This window comes from Biomphalaria glabrata, chromosome 12, assembly GCF_947242115.1.
Source record: "Biomphalaria glabrata chromosome 12, xgBioGlab47.1, whole genome shotgun sequence".
Lineage (NCBI taxonomy): Eukaryota > Metazoa > Mollusca > Gastropoda > Planorbidae > Biomphalaria > Biomphalaria glabrata.
This window is the reverse complement of record NC_074722.1, coordinates 11565495-11584929: the sequence shown is the minus strand read 5'-3', so window position 1 is coordinate 11584929 and position 19435 is coordinate 11565495. Positions and strand designations below refer to the sequence as shown.

The window sequence follows — 19435 nt, the reverse complement described above, 5'->3', positions numbered from 1 at the left end:
TATAAGATAAAATATTTTTTTTTTACATTTAGATCTAATTGTTTTGTTTATTTTTTTAATTTACAGTTTTTAAACTTATTCAATCTAATCGGAAGTTGATCTTGTTGACAACGGGAGAAGCCAATTTCGGGGTTACAATGTATTGTTCAATGTTGATTTAGGTCTGAGTTCGTGTACAAGTTGCACTTTGTTTAGGCAGGTCGTTAATGTGAAAACTAAATTAATTATTAATATTTTAATGCTCACACTAAATCTATTTTTTTCTTGATTAATCAGGCACCAATCCTGGAGTGATACATTAATTTTTTGGTAAAACTTTACATCGAAGGCCCCTAGTTTTTCAATTTTTTAATAATTATAATAATAATATAGATTTAATAGATTCTATTATATTTAATATTAATTTAATATAATTAATTTATTATATAAAATTATTAAAATAATAATAATTAATTTTTATTTTATTATTCATTTAATTTTAAATTATTATTGCCTAGAATAGATCTATATATATCTAGATCTAATAATTTTATAATACTTTCTAAGTTTCTTATACTAACTTATAGTTATAAGTTATACTCTTGATCTATCATCTAGTAAATCTAGTAACCTAGTTGACAGTGAATGTAGTTCTAATGTTCTATATTCTGTATAACTATACTATACTTATAACTTATAGACATTATAGTAGTTATAGTATATATATATATATTATATATATATATACTAATTAGTATACTACTCTCAGTAGTCTCAGTATATTATAATAATTCTATATATATTAGATCTTTCTTATACTACTTATAGTCTAGTATATTATATACTATAGATAGAGTATAGACTAGAGAGAGTAGATCTCTAAAATCTGTTTGATTCATTATTCATAATTCATATTAATTTTTTAAATTATTTATAATTATTTTTATGCTAAACTTAAATTGTCTTAATATTACCTTTAGGCTTTAATTAATAGTTTTTAAGTTTAAGGTGTATGGTTCACTCAGTTTACAATTCTTTTCATACTTTTTATTAATATTTAATAATTATTATTTTCTATTTTATTCATTTTCAATTAATTTAATCTATGGTCTAAGACTAGTATCACATTATATTTATATTTATAGTATATTAAATAATGACATCTATATAAAATCTATATGATATGATTATTTTAGCTTTATGTCTATACACTAGTTTCACTAGTATCTATAGATAGATAAACAAATTCTAAATAAATGAGATCTTGATCTATACTATATATATAAACTTTTTCTACACCCTCTGTCTGGGTTCCCTACTGATATCTGTTTAGCCAAAAACAAAACAAAAAAGGTTTAAAAAGCTAATATAGATCTAGTTCTAGAATCTAACCCAAGATCTCAATCATCTAGATCTAATAATGGTATTATTTCTCTTTTGCATTTTCCAAATCTATTGAATTTTGTTTTTCATTTTAAAATTTAAGTTGTATGTTTTATATATTATAATTGTGTTAAATCAAAAGAGGAATTAGGATTTTTTTAGAGGGCATGTTTAAATATTGTAATGAATTTTAGCCTTTTTTACATCATTTTAGATCAATGGCTATGTATTTTGTTAAAAATATTTACATCTTTTTTTTTTTAAATCCAATCATCACTTTTCCTATTTTTTCATAAAAAATTTAAATATCTCCCTTTTTGCTTTATAAGGATACGTTTCTTGAAGTTGAAAGTTCTAATTTTACAATGTAGGTTTAATTAGAATTAGTGTGTAGTCCTTTTGAAATTTTTTCTTGTTACTTACTATATTTTAAAAAACTCTCTTTCTCCAAAATTCTGTACAAATATTAATTGTCTCTGTATTATTGTCAGGCTATCACTAGTTCAACTAGATCTAGGAAAGACTCAGTATACATTTATAGGTGAAATTTGTTCTTGGTTGATATGCTAATCATCACTATCAAGATTATATTTATATCTTTATTTACATTATAAACTTTGTGCTGATCAACATAATAAAAGTATACTTATGTATCTAAAAGCTCAATGACAACATAATAAAAAATATACTTATGTATCTAAAAGTTCAATGATATGTAGAATGAGTGAGCGAATTTGAAATTATATTTATAAAGAGCTCTATAATCTCTACTGGAACAGTATGTTTAGGAGATATTTTTTTTTTTGAAACAATTGTTAAATATAGGTGTAAATGGAGTAATGTTAAATATAGGTGTAAATGGAGTTATGTCAATATATTTTTTTAAAATCTGGAGTTGGGGAAGGAAACAAATATGAATCAAATTTAAGTTTGGTAATTAAAGAATAGGCACTGATAATACCTTTAATAATATCTAAATTTTAAGGGTTTTGACATTCAGAAGTTTTAATATTTGAGTTTGCTTTACAAATAACTTGCTTCGACCGAATCAAAATTTTAAAATTCACTCACTAGAGGGCAGTTAAGAATCCATAGGGATTGGGTATTATTGCAATAATATTAAAAATATGCCCTGCTTTATCTCTCTCCTACCATCAATTATTTCTTGCAAACTTATAACTATTGGGTATTCAAAATAAAATGCTTTCTGCCTGGTTATGATTGGCTGTCACTGTAACAAACATAGCCATATTAACTCAAAGTTTCTTCCAAAGTAAATCATTCAATTACTAATTCTTTGATGGTTATATTTTTTTTTTATAGGACATTGACATTGATAGGATGCTTACTGCTAACCCCTAGTGTGGCATGACAAAATGCAATCATTCAGAGATGGGGAGAAAGGTAGAAGATTACATAATTTTAATATATGTTTGTAGATGTTTTATTATAAAATTTATACCATACTAAAGAGGTGCTGTGGCTGAGTGGTAAAGCGCTTGGCTTCTGAACCAAGGGGTGCCTTGTTCAAATCCTGATGAAGACAGGGATTTTTAATTTCGGGATATTAAAGGCGCCTCTGATTCCACCCATCTCAAATGGGTACCTGACATAAATTGGGGAAAGTAAAGGTGGTTGGTCGTTGTGCTGACCACATGACACCCATATTAACCATGGGCCACAGAAACAGATGATCTTTAGATCATCAGCCCTATAGACTGCAAGGTCCTGATAGGGGAACTTTTACTTTATTTTACTTTTACCATACTAATCTTGTGTTAAAATAGGTAAATACAGTAAAAAGTATTATGGTTTTTGAAATGTAGCTAGTTAGGAAAAAATAGTGGTCAAGACAAAAGTTTTATTACTATTTTTTAGACTTAGATTATTTTTGTATAAATTATTATAAATTTATAAATATATTCTGAATATTTAAACCACAATTTATTAACAAAATGTTTTCTTTTTAAATAGAAAGTTACAGTATGAATGATTTTGGACCTAAACACAGCACACCTATTAAGGTATGTACACATTTCTTAACATTTGTTTACTTGGCTACCTCAGAGTTGCCTAGTAATATCCATCTTGGGTATTAAGTATGCAAATGAAAAATATGCCAGTGTGATTTTTCATCTGAAAATGTACATTCCCCGCAACTTAAAATAAATGAAAACCACATATCATTGCTAATCACATATATAGATCACTGTGTCCATACCCAGAAATAAACTTTTATTGTTAGATTTACCAAAAGAGAATTGATTTTTTTTTCATTGCATTGCAACAAGTGAAGATTAAACATAAACAAAGTTCCTTTCGTTGGATGTAGACTCTAGAGCTAGGTCTATATCTAATATTGTGTTTTAGATGTCTTCCTTCTCAGAAGCAGCATTTTCTGCCATCTCATAAAGAGATTTAATGATCTACATTTTTTATCATTTAAAAAAAAAAAGGTGCAGATTTAGTTGTTGTTTTTTGTGTGTGAAATCGGCTGGGTTTTTCTAAGTTAAATATTTTTAGTTCAGGACAGTCCAATTCCAGGAGATTTTTAAAAGAGATGTAATGGGCCTTATGCATATTAATGTCATTAAAAACCGGTCAACTGTTAGTGAAACTGCCTCTAGATCTATCTAGATCTATAACAAATTCTGGATAAATATCTTTTAAGATGAAAGATATAAGGGCAAAGGTTTTATTAGCAGAATTGGTGACTGAGCTAAATCTGTCTTAACAGTGTCAACACATTGACAAAGGGAATCAACTTAATGTGCTTTTACTGTAAAATTACAGAAAGCATCTCCTGCAACAGAACTAAAGCTACTTCTACAGTCCTGAGTGAAGTATACTTGTGTATCTAAAAGCTCAATGACAACATAATAAAAAATATATTTATGTATCTTATTCTGACTAGAATCCATTACTTATAAAATTCTAAATTCAAAGATTGAAATGAGGAACATTGAAGAAAAGCTTTTGCTATCCAGAAAAAAAAGCATAAAATTCTTGATTCCTTGCGCTCTCCTTCAACACATCTGTTTGGTGGTTTTCTAAAACAACTTCAAACATTAGAATCAAGGATAAATAACTTACAATTGCTGAGGAGTAAATGTATATATTCATTAGACTCCATAAGCCAGCTGCTACAATATAAGCAAGTTCAATGACTAATTAAGATTGTCTGTCTGAAAAAAATCTTTAAAATTTGTGAGTGTTGAGGATACCAAAGTTTTCTTTGATGACTGTAAAGAATTGTCTGAAAGAAGAAAGAAAAGCTGAATTCTTTTAAAATGGGATTTATACAAATTTTCTAATGTAAGCATACCTTGTAAAAACGAAACAAATAAATAAAACTACTTTGATAGAACTGGATTCACTGATCCAGCCAAGCTTCTTCTTCTTCGTTCTCATTTTTTATGTTGGAGTGTTCAGATGACTAGACCAATACATGAGATGAACTGCGCAGTGGTTTCCAAATCAGGGAGCTCTCCATATAGTTTTCTTTCTATTGGGGTGTTTTTGGGGCCAGTGTCTTGTATGGGCCTCTTGGTAAAGAGAGCAGTTTTGGAGGACATGGTCAGCATTCTCTGGTGACACTCCACATGAGCAGACCTCACTGGTTCCAATTTTGAGTTTCCAGTACATGTGTTGTCGCATTCTGTTGTGTCCGGTCCTAAGTCGAAAGATTAGACGTGGATCTTGTCGGGATAGCTTATAGTAAGCATCATCTTTCTTGTGATTCGGATGAGAGCTCATCCATTTCTCATTTATTTTATTTACGATTAATTTCTTCATTTCTTCTGGATAGAGTGCAGAGTTTAATTGTGAGTTTGTTCTCCCACTCTTGTAAAAATCTCTTTGTAAAAGTTATAATTATAATAAAAATAAAATTTATGAAATTAAGAAAAACTATATAGTAAAAGCTAAATATGAAGTATTAAGCATTTACTATACATGATATATACATCATTCATTATTTGACTACTTTGTACTTACATCAAAGGTAGTGGTTACTTGCGCAGCATAGTGTGAATGTGGAATGGTGCGAATATGTATTGAAAGGGGTAGAGAGGATGGAATCCGAAAATGGAGGAATGTAATCAAAGTTATTATTAACACATTATTAATTGTAGCTCAAGATTAAAGTCATCATAATCTACCATATATGAGTCTGTTATTGTATTATTAAAAGTCTCATCTGACTGTACGTAACAGTAGTCTTTACTTTTTTCTCATAGTTCTGATTACCATACATATAATTATTGGCAGTTTTCGAGTTGGAACAGGCTAAAAATAAATCTTTTGAAACCTTAAACTGGTGGCATACTACATAGTGGCATGCTTGAAGCAAATTTAGAGTAAATATGAATGTTTATTTAATTAAGATTATTTATTCAGGTAGTTTGTTTTAAAGGGACATTTTTGTATTTAAAAAAAAAAGAGTGAAAGTTATGGTTTTGTTTAGTTTGTTTAAAAACATCTGACTTTCCAAATATTTTTAATCAGGCTCGAAGCTACAAACAGCAGTTTTCAGATTATGGATCTCCCGTCTCAGTCAGCACACACAAGGTCGTTTCCAGGGCAATGCCAAATACAGCTGCCCCTCAGCGTGGAACATTAGGAAGTATTCCTGACTATGTCACCCACACTACAACCCAGGACAGCTCATTAGATACAAGCCCAATCTCTACCAGAAAAGTGTCACAATTGGCAGCATCTCATGAGAGGGATGAACAAAAGGAGGCCAGCTATGAAAGATGCAGATCATACACTGTGTCGACCTCTTATGACTTGCCTAACAACAAATGCAACAGCAATGTTGAAAAGGAGAAGTCTTATAATACTGTTATGCAGAAACAGGCATGTTGTAATATCCTATCATCTTAGATTTCTATAATTTATGGACCCACAACACATTCAAGCCAACAATACTTGCTCATTTTATCTAGCTTTACACATAAAGGATAAGGAATCCTTTAGAAAATGTTTTTAAAGTACAAAAATAAAATAGTTGAGTCAGAATAAAATTGTTTTCTTTAACAAGTCTATTTAGGATTTCCCCAAATGGACCACTCCTTGAACCCTTTGCCACTCTAGCTGGAAATGATTGACTGTGCATTTAATACTAATAAGGAGTTTTTTGTACCTTTCTAAAACCATTTTTGATACAGACAAATGGTTCCAACATTATTCTTTTGATTTTTTATTCCATTTTCCAAATGGGGAAACCTTAAAAATACAATTAGGCCAACTCCAGAATCACATATATATAATGAATGTTTTAAAAAAACTTAACAAATATTTTTACATTTTTTAAAGGGCGGAACATGGTTTGTCTCACCAACAAACAATCTTGGACACCTAGGTGATGGCAGTGCTGTCAACAATATGTCTGCTATGAGAAATGACACATTGGCTTGGAGCCCTGGGGTGAGTTTAAAAGAATCACTTTGTATGCCATCATGTAAATTGACACTATTTTTTAAATTGAAGACCTAATTGCTAAACTCTTAAAAGGTAATAACAAAAATGGTGGAACACAAAGTGTGAAGGAGGGAACCTAACTCAAATGATTGAATACTTGAATTATAATATATTTTTTTTTCTGAATATTATGAATATTTGATAATTTTTGGCAACTTTTTAAATATGTTATCCTTAATAATACTTTTCAACTTATGAACATTAACTATTAGTTATTTTGAAGAAATGTTTGTTTGTTTTACAAGATTGGGAAGATTATTACCTTTTTTCCAAACCCTCCCTTCAGGATGGATAGGCTCAATCTCAGGACCTTGGTGATAACATTCTGAAGCACTACCACATAACCAGACAGCCTTCCTATGACTTTGTCTAGTTTTTATCTGACTGTGCCTCTAAACTTATCCTAATCATTGTCTAATTTTAATCTGACTGTGTCTCTAAATGTATCCTAATCATATTTCTAATCATTGGCTGTCCGTAACCTAACTTGACCTTTTCTCCAGTCATAAAACACCAATTCCGATCATATTCATCTTACCTGTACTTTGACATAGTAATCAAATGTTTAACTGGCCCTATCCAACATGTCTGTAGTCCTCAGCAGCCCTTCTAGAGCAAGACATCATCAACAAACAGCGGCATGAGATACAGATACTTATGGAAGAACTGGGCACCCGTGACCAGGAGTTAAACGATCTAGTAACATCCCACCAAAAGCAGGTACAGGCCTGGGAGGCAGAGAGGGAGAAGTTCTTGTCTCTACAAATGAGGCTTCGTAATTATGAAGGTAAGAATGGTTTTAGAACAAAAAGTTTTTTTATTTGGTACATGAAAATATGTTTATTTTTAACCCATTTACTGCAGCATTCAGTTTTATAAAGGTAGCTTTTACCCCATATGCGAAATTAAAGATAACATTCTAAATAAATACTTTGTATCAGCATTCTCAGCCCCAGTAGACATAGACAAATTGCTTAATTAAAAACCAAGTCAAAAACATAGGTGATATAGCTGTACAAGAAAAAGGGATCCAAAAACTATTAGCTTACATGAAACCAAGTAAAGCATCTGGTCTTGATGGTATTCCAGCTAGGTTGCTCAAAGAAATAAGGAATGAGCTAGCACCAGTTTTCAAAAGGCTTTTTCTTGCATCACTTAATCAGGGTAGAGTACATCGTGACTGGAAAGACTCTAACCTCCTCCCCCATTTTAAAAAGGAGAAAAATCTGATCCAGGAAACTACATACCAGTATCACTAACTAGCATCATATGTAAAATACTAGAACACATAATATGTAGTAACATCATAAACCACTTTTATAAACATAATGTCCTCACTCCATACCCTTACTCCATACCAACATGGCTTTAGGAAATATAGGACTAAGGAATGATTTTCCAAAGGGCTTAGATAATAATAAGGAAATAGATGTGACTCCTGAACTTAAGAAAACATAAAGAAACTAGAACATGCAAAATAGAACTTTGAAATTTATAACAAATGAATATTCACATTTGATTTGAGTAACACCAATAGTAAAATCACCAAATTTAAAGACACTTTAGGACAGAAGAATAAAAGTAAAGTAGCAATAATACATAAAAAATTTAACCATAATTTTTCAAATACAAAACAAAACCTAATAAAAATACTCAGAAAGACAAAGATTACAGCACATTTCTTATTCCATATGCTAGAACCAATTTATACACGTGCTCTTTCTTCCTTTATGTCATTAGAGCTTAGAATCAGCCAGGAAATCCAATGACTTAGCAGAGCTTAAGTCACTGATCAACATGCATGACTAGATAAACACATGAAATGCATAGGATGTAATTATCTTCTCCTTTGGATTTGAAGGCATATTATGTTCTGTCAGAAGTGATGATTATGTCCTAGTCCAAACCTCCTTCTTTGTGGCTGGGAATAGAAGCAGGTGAAGCTCAAACTAGGAACTGGGAGGCGCAACTGTGGCGTTAACTGTGGGCCACAGAAACAGATGACTTTCACATCATCTGCCCCATAGATTGCATGGTCTGAAAGAGATTACTTACTAAATACTGGCTCTAATAATGACATAACATGTACAACTTGATAGCCTTGAATATTGTGAGATAATTAAATCAACATAGCAGTAAAAGAATTTAAATATTTTCGTACAAAATTTTGGTGATTAAATATTCATGTGGAGGGAGGGGGTGTTTCGTTCCTTCCTCTTTGATGTGTCCAAAAACTCTGCATATTATGATAGGCTATGCTTCCCAAATACATTCTACAGTAATATTGTTGTATAATATGGACATTTATCTAGTACATTTTAAAGGATAAATTAATAAGTAGATGGTAAAGTATTTTCTTTTGTTGTAGCTACAAAAATGACCTAAAATGTTCACAAAATTTCTGACATTCTGAAAAACAAACAAACAACAACTTGAGGGCTAAATGCTAGAGTAGGATGATATGCTGAATGGTTAAGGATATACTCTATTCATTTTTAATTACACAGTTTTGATCTAATTAAGATGGAAAACATGTTAATATCTGCGTATAAAACAAAACAAAAAACTATGAAGTATATTAGAAAGTGTTTTTATAGATGAATAAAAAATAAAGGTTTTTCTTTTTAATAATTTTGTTTTGAATTTCAATGCACCTCATTCACTAATCATAAACAATCACTCTTTAACTCACTTGCTTCCCAATCTATCTATACAACTTACGACCTAACTCAAATCAAACAAAGAGACCATGTGACCATATTTTATCTGTGTTTTATCCATGAAGATCACGTGTCTGTTCGTTTTTGTGAATGAGGTCCATTGAAAATAATAGTTTAATGTTGCTTGGTTTGAAGTTTTATTTATTATTAAACATATTTACCAGCATGCCATTTCCTTTGTGTTACACATTTGGACTATTTGAAATGTTAAAGAAAAATTGCATAAAAATGCAATGCTTGTATTTATTCTAACTCCTGCTATGGTTTGCCAGAAGAGCTCATGAAGAATGACAGGCAGTTGAAAGAAAAATTAAAAGAGATGGCACTGGTCAGTGAGCAGAGAGAGGCTGATGCCTTAGAGTTTAAAAGAACTCAAGATGAAATGGAAAAGTTGGCAGAGAAAATCAGTGAAAATTCTCATTACATACAAGAAATGGAGGTACTGTCACTGAGTTTGATGTTTTTGTGCTTTGCCTCTTACCTTTAGTAACAAGAAGAAGATTGTTAGAATTTATAGGTCAGGGTCAATCTCCTGCTGGGTGGTTTGGGATAGTGCAAATAGAATCAACTACCCTTGTAGTAATATAGGGCTTTATTTGGTCGAATGTTTCTTTATGGTGATAATTTTTATGTACGTCCAAAATGATATCAATAAATATAGCAATTTGAATGAGATTTTATTTTTATTGTATTTAATAATTAATTAATTACAAGTCTTACTGTTGATAATCTAAAAAAAAACAATTTTCAAGGTAAAAAAAATTATTTAATATGCTATGTGAGTTTTTATTTTGAGACTGTTTTAAAAAGTAAATATTTCAATTGACAGTATCAGAATAAAAGTTTGAAGAATACAATAAAAGAACTAATGGTAGAACAACACAATAGAGAGAGGAGAGAACAAGAATTGATGAAATCAATAGATGATAAGGTAAAAATCACAGTTTTGTTTTATTCAGCTTGTAAAACCGATGTATAGTAAAACAATCAGTACACAAGATATTTTGGAACAGTATTTTGTTAAGTGAATTCATATAGATATATATATTGTTCTGTGGCATTTTACCTCTCGAGAGACAATCTTTTCCCTTTGTAATATCTTCTTTGACTAAAGGGGCCAATCCTTGATACACAGGTTGAGCATATGTAATCACCAGGCACCATTGCATTTTCACCCTTCTTTCTACTACTGTTGTGTATGGCGTCTGCAATCTGGGACCCTTCCTTTATGCTCGCTCTCCATGTGCCACTTTTTCCCAACTGCTAGTGTTGATTTTGAAGAGCTAGCATACATCTGTATACCGTAAAAGTGGAGACCAGCTGCTCTCCTGCCTTCTTTTAGATCACCATACAGAATGTCCTGTGGAAGTTGACCTACTGGCATTCTATGAACGTGGCCTAGCCAGCCAAGGCGTCAGCTGCTGATAAAACACAGGTTGTCCTGGCACCCTGCTCTTTGTAGCACTTCCTCATTGGTTATTTTATCTTGCCAACTTATTTTAAAGATCCGCCTTTGGCAACGGAGGTGGAAGACATTCAGCTTATTTCCCTGCCATGAGTAGGTTGACCATTTTCGCTTTGGTATAGCAAAGTGTTCATCACACAGGTCCGGTAGACTAAGACTTAAGTATTTTTTTAGTCAGCAATATGTTGTCCCACACTCTTTTCTGTAGCTGTGACATGTTCCCCATTGCTTTGGTTATCCTGTTGTTAATGTCTTTATCCAGTAGAGCATTGTTGGATATGATGGAGCCAATGATGAACAATATTTTGGCACAGTATTTTATTTTTAACAATTTAAGAAATGATATTTTGAAACAGTCTCTATCATGGTTAAGCCTTGGGCTCATTTATCAATATGAATCAAAATTACACATACAGACTATATGAACCAAGATTACAATTAAATATTAAATATAGTGTAACTTGATTTCAAAATTAATGAAACACAAGCCAGGAATAGAAATTTACAACACTTTAAATCAATAAATCCATTGAGAATAATTTTACAAATTCAAATCACAACTAAGAATTGAAAAGAATATATTTATTAAGCCAAACAACTTCTGAATATAAGAATCAATGTAGATGAAAAAATACTTGCGATTGTGACACCAATTTTCAATGAGGATATTTGAATGAACATAATAATTTTCCATGTTTCACTTAAAATCAAGCATATGACACTATGTACTTTATGTAATATTAGTAACTTCAACTTGTAAACTTTAATTAAGGTTTGACTCATTTTTTCTACTGACTATTTCAAGTAATATAACTTGACTCACTATTTTAACCAATACATTTCAACTCCAACTATGTACTTTTCTTACTGCATACTTTAACTGACTACTTCTGACTACATACTTCAACTAACCTCTTTCAATTAGATACTTCTACTGACTACATACTTCAACTAACCTCTTTCAATTAGATACTTCTACTGACTACTTCTGACTACATACTTCCAACTAACCTCTTTCAATTAGATACTTCAACTAACCTCTTTCAATTAGATACTTCTACTGACTACATACTTCAACTAACCTCTTTCAATTAGATACTTCTACTGACTACATACTTCAACTAACCTCTTTCAATTAGATACTTCTACTACTACTTCTGACTACATACTTCCAACTAACCTCTTTCAATTAGATACTTCAACTAACCTCTTTCAATTAGATACTTCTACTGACTACATACTTCAACTAACCTCTTTCAATTAGATACTTCTACTGACTACTTCTGACTACATACTTCCAACTAACCTCTTTCAATTAGATACTTCAACTAACCTCTTTTAATTAGATACTTGTACTGACTACTTATGACTACATACTTCCAAATAACCTCTTTCAATTAGATACAACTAATTACTTCTGACTACATTTGATTATTTTTTTTTAAAATGGTGATGTCACATTAATATTCTTAGCCTCTCCATTAGCTATTCAGAAAACAGGGCTATGATGTGACAAGTCTTTCCCAGCACAAGTGTAAAATACTAGTGGCAGTTTTTTTTTTAGTTAACAAAAGGCCTCATAGCTGTGCATTGTCTTCTTGTGAATGTGACAATAAAAAAAAAGTGCTTTGTTATGTTTTTAATACATAGTTGCTTTTCAAAAATGTTTAGGGCCCAGATTTTAATGCACATTTGATAGTTGTTTTGACTCTAAATACTATTTTATGTGACTGCTTCTCATCTGCTCATCAAGGACAAACTTCTGTCAGAGAAGAAAGTTGAAATCAACCAGCTCAAGGATCATGTTAAGTTCATTGAAACCAGATGTGAAGAGCTGGAGGAAAAAAATATCAATATGGCGGCTGAAAACAATTCTTGGAAGAGAAAGTACTGCCAAGCAAAAGATGAAGCTGACAGACTTTTAGGTACTGCTAGACTCTTTATGGTTTAGGTACTACTAGATTCTTTATGGATTAGGTACTGCTAAATTCTTTATGGTTTAGGTACTACTAAATTCTTTATGGTTTAGGTACTGCTAAATTCTTTATGAATTTTATTTTTTAATATTGAAATACACATCGAAAGATTATAGTTCTTACAAGTCCCTTCAGGGAACTAAGTAACACTCAATAGTATCCAAGGGTTAACAAGGGAATGTGTGGTCAGAACAATGAATGACTTATCTCATCTCTGCCTGTGATCCCTTCTGGGGCATAGGCCACCCACCAACCAGCTTCCTCCAGGCATCTCAGTTCTAAGCGAGTCTCTCCAATTGTCCCAATGTCTTGTCCATCTGTTTCCAAATCACAGCACCATGTATTCCTGGGACGTCCCCTCTTCCTCTTTCCTTGGGGGGTTCCAGGTTAGGGCTTGCCTTGTTATGTTGGATGCAGGCTAGTACAATGACTGAGCTTCTAAAACATTTCTCTTTCAAATGTTTGGTATCTGATAGCACTAAAGGAAATTTTCTAGGTTTAGTTTCCTAGGGCTACAATTTAAAACAATGTTTGTGGCCGTCACAAAGACTATCTTCATTACTTACCTATATTGGCTGTTAGAGATATATATATATTCTCAAGTGTTTCATCCACTCCTCTAGGATTTTCTTTAATATAATTATTGTTTCAGTAGCTGGATGTGTTGGTGGAAGCTATAAACATGAAGACATCCAATTAACAGTCTTCTTAATTTTTTCTTCTTAATTCACACCATTTATTTTTCAGGATACATTCTGGGTATTTTTTTACAGATAAATTCTAGTGATTTCTTTAAAGTCTTTTCGGATAACACATTGACTATTATTTTTAATCAATGGTAATGTTTGTTAATTTTTCTGGTAATGCTTTTAGATATTATATTATATAACCTTATTATGAATTTTGTCTGGGGATTTTTGGGCTCAATGTTTCTTCTCATGTAATGAACCTCTTTCTGCTTTATCATTGAATCTCACAGCTAAGTTTTTGTAGCCAAAATTAAAGTGCTTAAATAGCAAGTTTAAAAATAAAAATATTGAGAAGCATAATACTTAGTTTATGCTACATCTGTTACAGCTATTTTTTTTTTTCTCTTTTTTTTGCAATATTTTGAGTGCTCAAAGAAAAAGAAAAAAAAATTGTTGCTTTTGTTCTCCCCTCAGTTCTAAATAGTGAGAAAGAAGAAAACAACCAGAAGATGACTCTCCAACTGCAGGAATCACTTCAGCAAGCTGTAGCCCTCCAGAAAGCATTGTTTACTAGCTGTGTGTCTTACTTTCTTTTCATATCATTTCTTAAGGTCAATGATAACAAAAACAGAATAAATTGAAATAGAGCCATTCTTATAGCAATAAGTAGCAGATGTTACAACAACTAAAAACTTTTTGCTAGAGTTTTTTTTTTTTTTTTTCATTAACTTTTCAAAAAGCTAATTAAATATTATCCTGAAATTGTGATATGCATTCTGGACTTTTGTTTGATGGTTAGGGTGGTTCCAGCTCTGAACGCACCTGCCCCCCATCTCTCAGTGCCATGAAGAAGGTTTGGTGTAGGATGTAATTATCTTTAACTCCAAAGAAACATCTGAAACTGTGTAAAACAAGATAATTTACTTCCTAGTCCAAACCTCCTGCAGGATGACAGTGGATGGCAGCAGGCAGAGTATGTACAGGGGACCATCGAGAAGTCCGAACCTCAGTCCAGCACGCATACCGCATGACCAGGCAACAAGACTGATAATAATAATAATGATAATAATATGTGATAAACATGTTGAAGATCTATTTTAATTTGAAATTAGTTGTTAATTTTATATGAAATTTTTTTCAATTCTGCATTTCAAACAAAAAACAAATATCCTCAATGTAAGAGTGATTAGTTTGGAAGAAATTAACACAACCCTAAAAGGTGTGTCCTACTCACCTTAAACCTATTTTGATCATTGATTTTAAACTAGAAAAACTAAGCTAGTGGTAAATGCACCATTTTAAAAACATGATAAGTATCTGTTTTATAAAAAGTATAGTTTATTGAATACCTCTAATTTATGCATTCTGTTATAAAGGAATGTAATGATAGGAAGATCTTTAAAAAATTTCATTCAAAATTTGGCTTAGTATCTGTGTTAATAGTTTCATTAAGATTTCTTTATTATTTATGGTATTTTAAGAGCTTTTACTTAAGTTTAAATAAGCTAATAATAAAGATGTCTCCCTCCACCAAACAAAGGCTTTTTCTATTTTATATGTGGAAAAATATTTAGGTGAACAATTCTTATAAATGTTAGATCCAAGACCAATTTTGAAATGTTCAGCTTGTATTTTAAGGTGAAAGAGAAAAATGTAAAGAAGAAGTGATGTACTCTCTGAGGAAGCAACACAAGCGAACCATGCAAGAGCTGCAAAATATACGAGAGGTATTCAATGTTTTTATGTGTGTTTTGTGTGTGTGTTTTGTTAAATATTGATAATAATAGAGTTTTTTTTTTAAAATAATTATTGTGTTTGTTGATATTAATAATAAAAAACTCAGTCTTTAATATTTAGAGTTTTTAAAAGTTTGAAACAAGCAAAATATAAAAAGAAACTTTAAAAAGCTTAAGAAATTGTATTTTTTTAAAAGACAAGCTTAATTGAGTGAAGGAGAGCACTGTTCCATGGTTGCCATATCTAAATATGAGAATGGGAAGTGGGAGACTATAAGTGTAGAAGGATCCACACAGGCAGAGAGACAGGCCGATGGAGTTAATATAAGTTCTGTAAAAAGTTGACCTTTCTATAAGCTTAACATTTTTTATGAAATAAAAAATGAAAGGGTTAGGGCACTCCAAGACCAAAACAAAATAGTAATACTGGCTTGACAATCTTGTAAACCATGGATATTTTCTATAAATCCTTACTAATAAATTAGCTTGATAATCAACATTTTTAGGCCATATCTATCTGTTGATCATTGAATCATCAGCCCTATAAATGGCAAGGTCTGAAAGGTGAACTTTTACTTACTTTTTTTTTTTTTTTTGATTTCTAGCTTTACGATCGTCAGAATCGAGACCTTACTCTGTATCACTTGAGTGTGAAGGAGAAAAATGATACGGAACTGGGGAAAAAAGAAAGTGAGCACAAGAAGAAGCCTGAGGACATTGATAAAGTCAACAAGAAGGACAGAGGGGATAAAAATATGAGGTAGGAAAGTAATAGCTTCAGTGGATGGCTTATTTTATTATTCAAAATTGATTGTTTAAAATCTAAAACATGAACAATTAAATAAATTCATTTTTGTATACTTAATAATAATAATAATTTTATTTATAAAGCGCTGTTAACAAACAAAATGTAGGCTCAAGGAGCTGTAATAACATAACAAACACGACAGCTAAAATGACAATTAATCTAAAAAAGTTTTTAACAGATAGGTCTTAATGTTCTTCTTAAAAGTGGTGTAGCAGGTTGTCTGTCTGAGATCAATGGGGAGTGAGTTCCAAACCTTTGGTCCATGCACTGAAAAAGCCTGCAGACCGTAGCTTTTGAGGGAGAAATGTGGCACCACTAAAAGTGTTGAGTTTATTGAGTGCAGGGCTCTGTGGGGGACATATGGAGTAATTAGTTCGCTAAGGTACAAGGGCATCTCATTGTTATATATGCACTGATGACAAAGTGTGGCCATCTTGTCTTACTTCTTTAGGACTAGTCCAAACCTACTTGTTACCTACAAATAGAAATTGAATAAGTTCTAAGTTAGTCTTGTTGGTTAACTAATTGATCATTTATGATATTTTCATTCAAAATTATGTACACAAATGTACTCCTTTTTGCCCTTTTAATAAAACAGCCCCTCATTTTAATGATTCTACAAACATTTTTTTTAGTGATTTCTAGCATCTGTTACTACCCTCTCTCTTTGTTTTTCTCTCTTTGTCTCCCTTTCTCTCTCTGGACTTCTCTTTTTCTGTTCCCTCCTCTCACTTATTTTTGACACCATTCTCTTGAATTGGAATGACTTGGTTGTAACTTCTTTAAACCCCCCCCCCCCACACACACACACACATACGCCTACTTTTGCTGTTAGTTCTAGTATCAGTTTTCCCCTTCCTCCCACAACAAAAAGTTGATCCTACATATGGGCTTCTCAATTCAATAGCGATTTATATTTATTGCTTTTTGTCTGGAACCCTCTCCTGACATTTTTGTTTCCACCCTGCATATCGTCATGTTCTCTCTCATAGTTTTGACCCTTGAATGTTCATGTAATGCTTTCTACTCCTGTGGAGCAGTTCATATGTTATATTCATGTAGATCTAAATCTCTTCTTTCTCTCTTCTTCTCTATCACTATCTCTTTCTCTATCACTATCTCTTTCTCTATCTCATTCTTTCTCTCTATTTTTTTCTGAGGCCCATCTCCCCCTCCCCCCTTTTACACCCTGCTGTGGAATTTTACTTCTAGATTTAGTATTCATGAAGTTCTAAATCTAATATTATTATCTAATTCTACAGAACATACATTTTATATTGTTTTTATTTTCTACACACACACGCATGCGCACGCACGCATTCACACACACACACATATGTTTTTGAGAAAAAAAAATCAATTACTATCAATTATTTCATTTTGTTTTTATAGACTTAGTATGCACATTCACTATTTCCTAATTTAGGGATAAAAAGAAAATATACATGAAAATAAAATTTGGAAGTTAATTTTGTGTTATCAAATATTTTTATTCAGATCTATGTTTTGTATGTAGAATGCAGCTTTTTGGAGAAATACCAAAAATAAAATACAAAGGTGTAATAGAGAACTTGTGTTATTTTGCTAATTGGGGTGTTCAGTATGCGAAACTGTCAAAACTGTTTCTTAACAAGTACCTATAAAGTAAAAGGAACCTGTGTATGAATTTTTGGGTATGGCTGCAGATAAGATCTCTTGATACATACATATATGAATGAATGAATCAATGAGTGAATCAATGAGTGGTATTTAGTAAAAATGTATAAGATTCATATTTTTCTTTGAATGTTGTCTTTAACCCTTTTAGAAAGTAAAGATCTATAAAATTTGTAATTGTATTACCATACAAAGATTCAATAAGCTGTTTGAACTAATATATCGTTTGTAATTGGCTTATCTCTCACAGCTCCCATAAAGATCGGATCCACTCTAGCGCCCATGATAGTGAAGATAGTGCGACTTACCTAATAAAAAATAAGAAGAACAAAGCAGATCGAAGTCATGAAGAGGATGGTGATAATGAAAATGCAGAGAGCCCATCCTATCAGACAGAGACCTTTACACGTTCCACACGCCACACCACCCGATGTTACAATGTGGCCACTACCACCAGTAGCACCACACAGTTGTCAGAGGACAGAGACAGTTCAGCCTCTAGGTGGGTTTTCAAAATTTTATTTGTGTAGTTTTGTTTTGATGTTAACTCATATTAGAATGTGTTTTGGCATAACAGTCTTACTTCCGTTTTATAGTTGAGTTTTTATTTCTGTTCTTTGAATTAATTTAGATAAAGTATTTAAAATATTAAAATAACATAATTATTTCTGGCCATGACAACATTCAATGTTCAAAACTACCATTGCGTTGCTAAAATGTTGGACTGAGTTTATGTTAAACTATTATTGTGCTAACATAGGGCAGTGCATAGTGCACATAAAGTCAAAACCTTGTGTGGATTTACAAAAGTTTCAAAAAGTCTTCTTATCTTATATAGTAAAGACGTTACTTCAAAAAAGAAGATGATTACGTCCTACGCGTCATGCATTTAGTCATGCATATTAACCAATGACTTAAATTCAGCCAAGTCACTGGTTTTCCTGGCTAGCTCAGGCAACCCATTCCATCCTCTAAGTTCATAACATCTAACATTTTAAAACACAATGTTGTTATGATTGTAAAATATAGAATCTTATTTAAAATACCTTTTATTTTAACAGAATAAAGGCAAAAAGAAAATTTTTGAACTGTAATTATTTGTAGCCATTTTTCATCTTTTAAATGCTAAACATTTTCTGTTTACTAAGTGGCAAGCACCTATAACTCTAGCAGAAAACAAGTCGTATTATTTTTTTTTAACTGTCATGTATGTCTGGGTGCTAGAATCTTAGCAAAATTGAAACAAATATGAACAATTGTACACATTGGATCTACTTTCATGCTGTCAGTGTTTTTAATGTGATAATGTAAACAAAAATTAAGCACGCAATAGATGAAAATGTATTTATATTCTTACATTTTTAAGTGGTGGTGAATAATTCAATAAGTTTAAAGGATTTACAAGTACAAACTGTTAGAACTTATTTTTTTGCAAATTTTAAAGTATGTCCATTGGTTTCCTTATTTGTTTTTCAGTGTTATATAATTTTCATATTAATTATCACATCAATTCAAATGGACGTAGTAATATAATTTGTT

General features: G+C 31.5%; 1 protein-coding gene across 4 annotated transcripts in view; it reads left to right on the top strand.

Moving 5' to 3' along the window:
- The first annotated feature begins 82 nt into the window (after nt 1–82).
- Nucleotides 83–19435, top strand: part of LOC106056172 (uncharacterized) — a 30931-nt gene continuing 11578 nt past the window's right edge. Inside the window, exons 1-14 of one of the 4 annotated variants that reach the window (XM_056005929.1) lie at nt 146–161; nt 277–309; nt 2686–2766; nt 3337–3386; nt 5869–6222; nt 6682–6792; nt 7441–7633; nt 9839–10005; nt 10396–10497; nt 12785–12956; nt 14171–14272; nt 15335–15423; nt 16038–16192; nt 18147–18398. In XM_056005929.1, coding sequence (XP_055861904.1) covers nt 2739–2766; nt 3337–3386; nt 5869–6222; nt 6682–6792; nt 7441–7633; nt 9839–10005; nt 10396–10497; nt 12785–12956; nt 14171–14272; nt 15335–15423; nt 16038–16192; nt 18147–18398 — 1775 coding nt within the window. In that variant the 5' untranslated portion in view covers nt 146–161; nt 277–309; nt 2686–2738. Of the gene's footprint in view, nt 200–276; nt 310–2685; nt 2767–3336; nt 3387–5868; nt 6223–6681; nt 6793–7440; nt 7634–9838; nt 10006–10395; nt 10498–12784; nt 12957–14170; nt 14273–15334; nt 15424–16037; nt 16193–18146; nt 18399–19435 lie in introns of all 4 variants that reach the window. The other 3 variants (XM_056005928.1, XM_056005926.1, XM_056005927.1) reach the window with 3 other exon arrangements.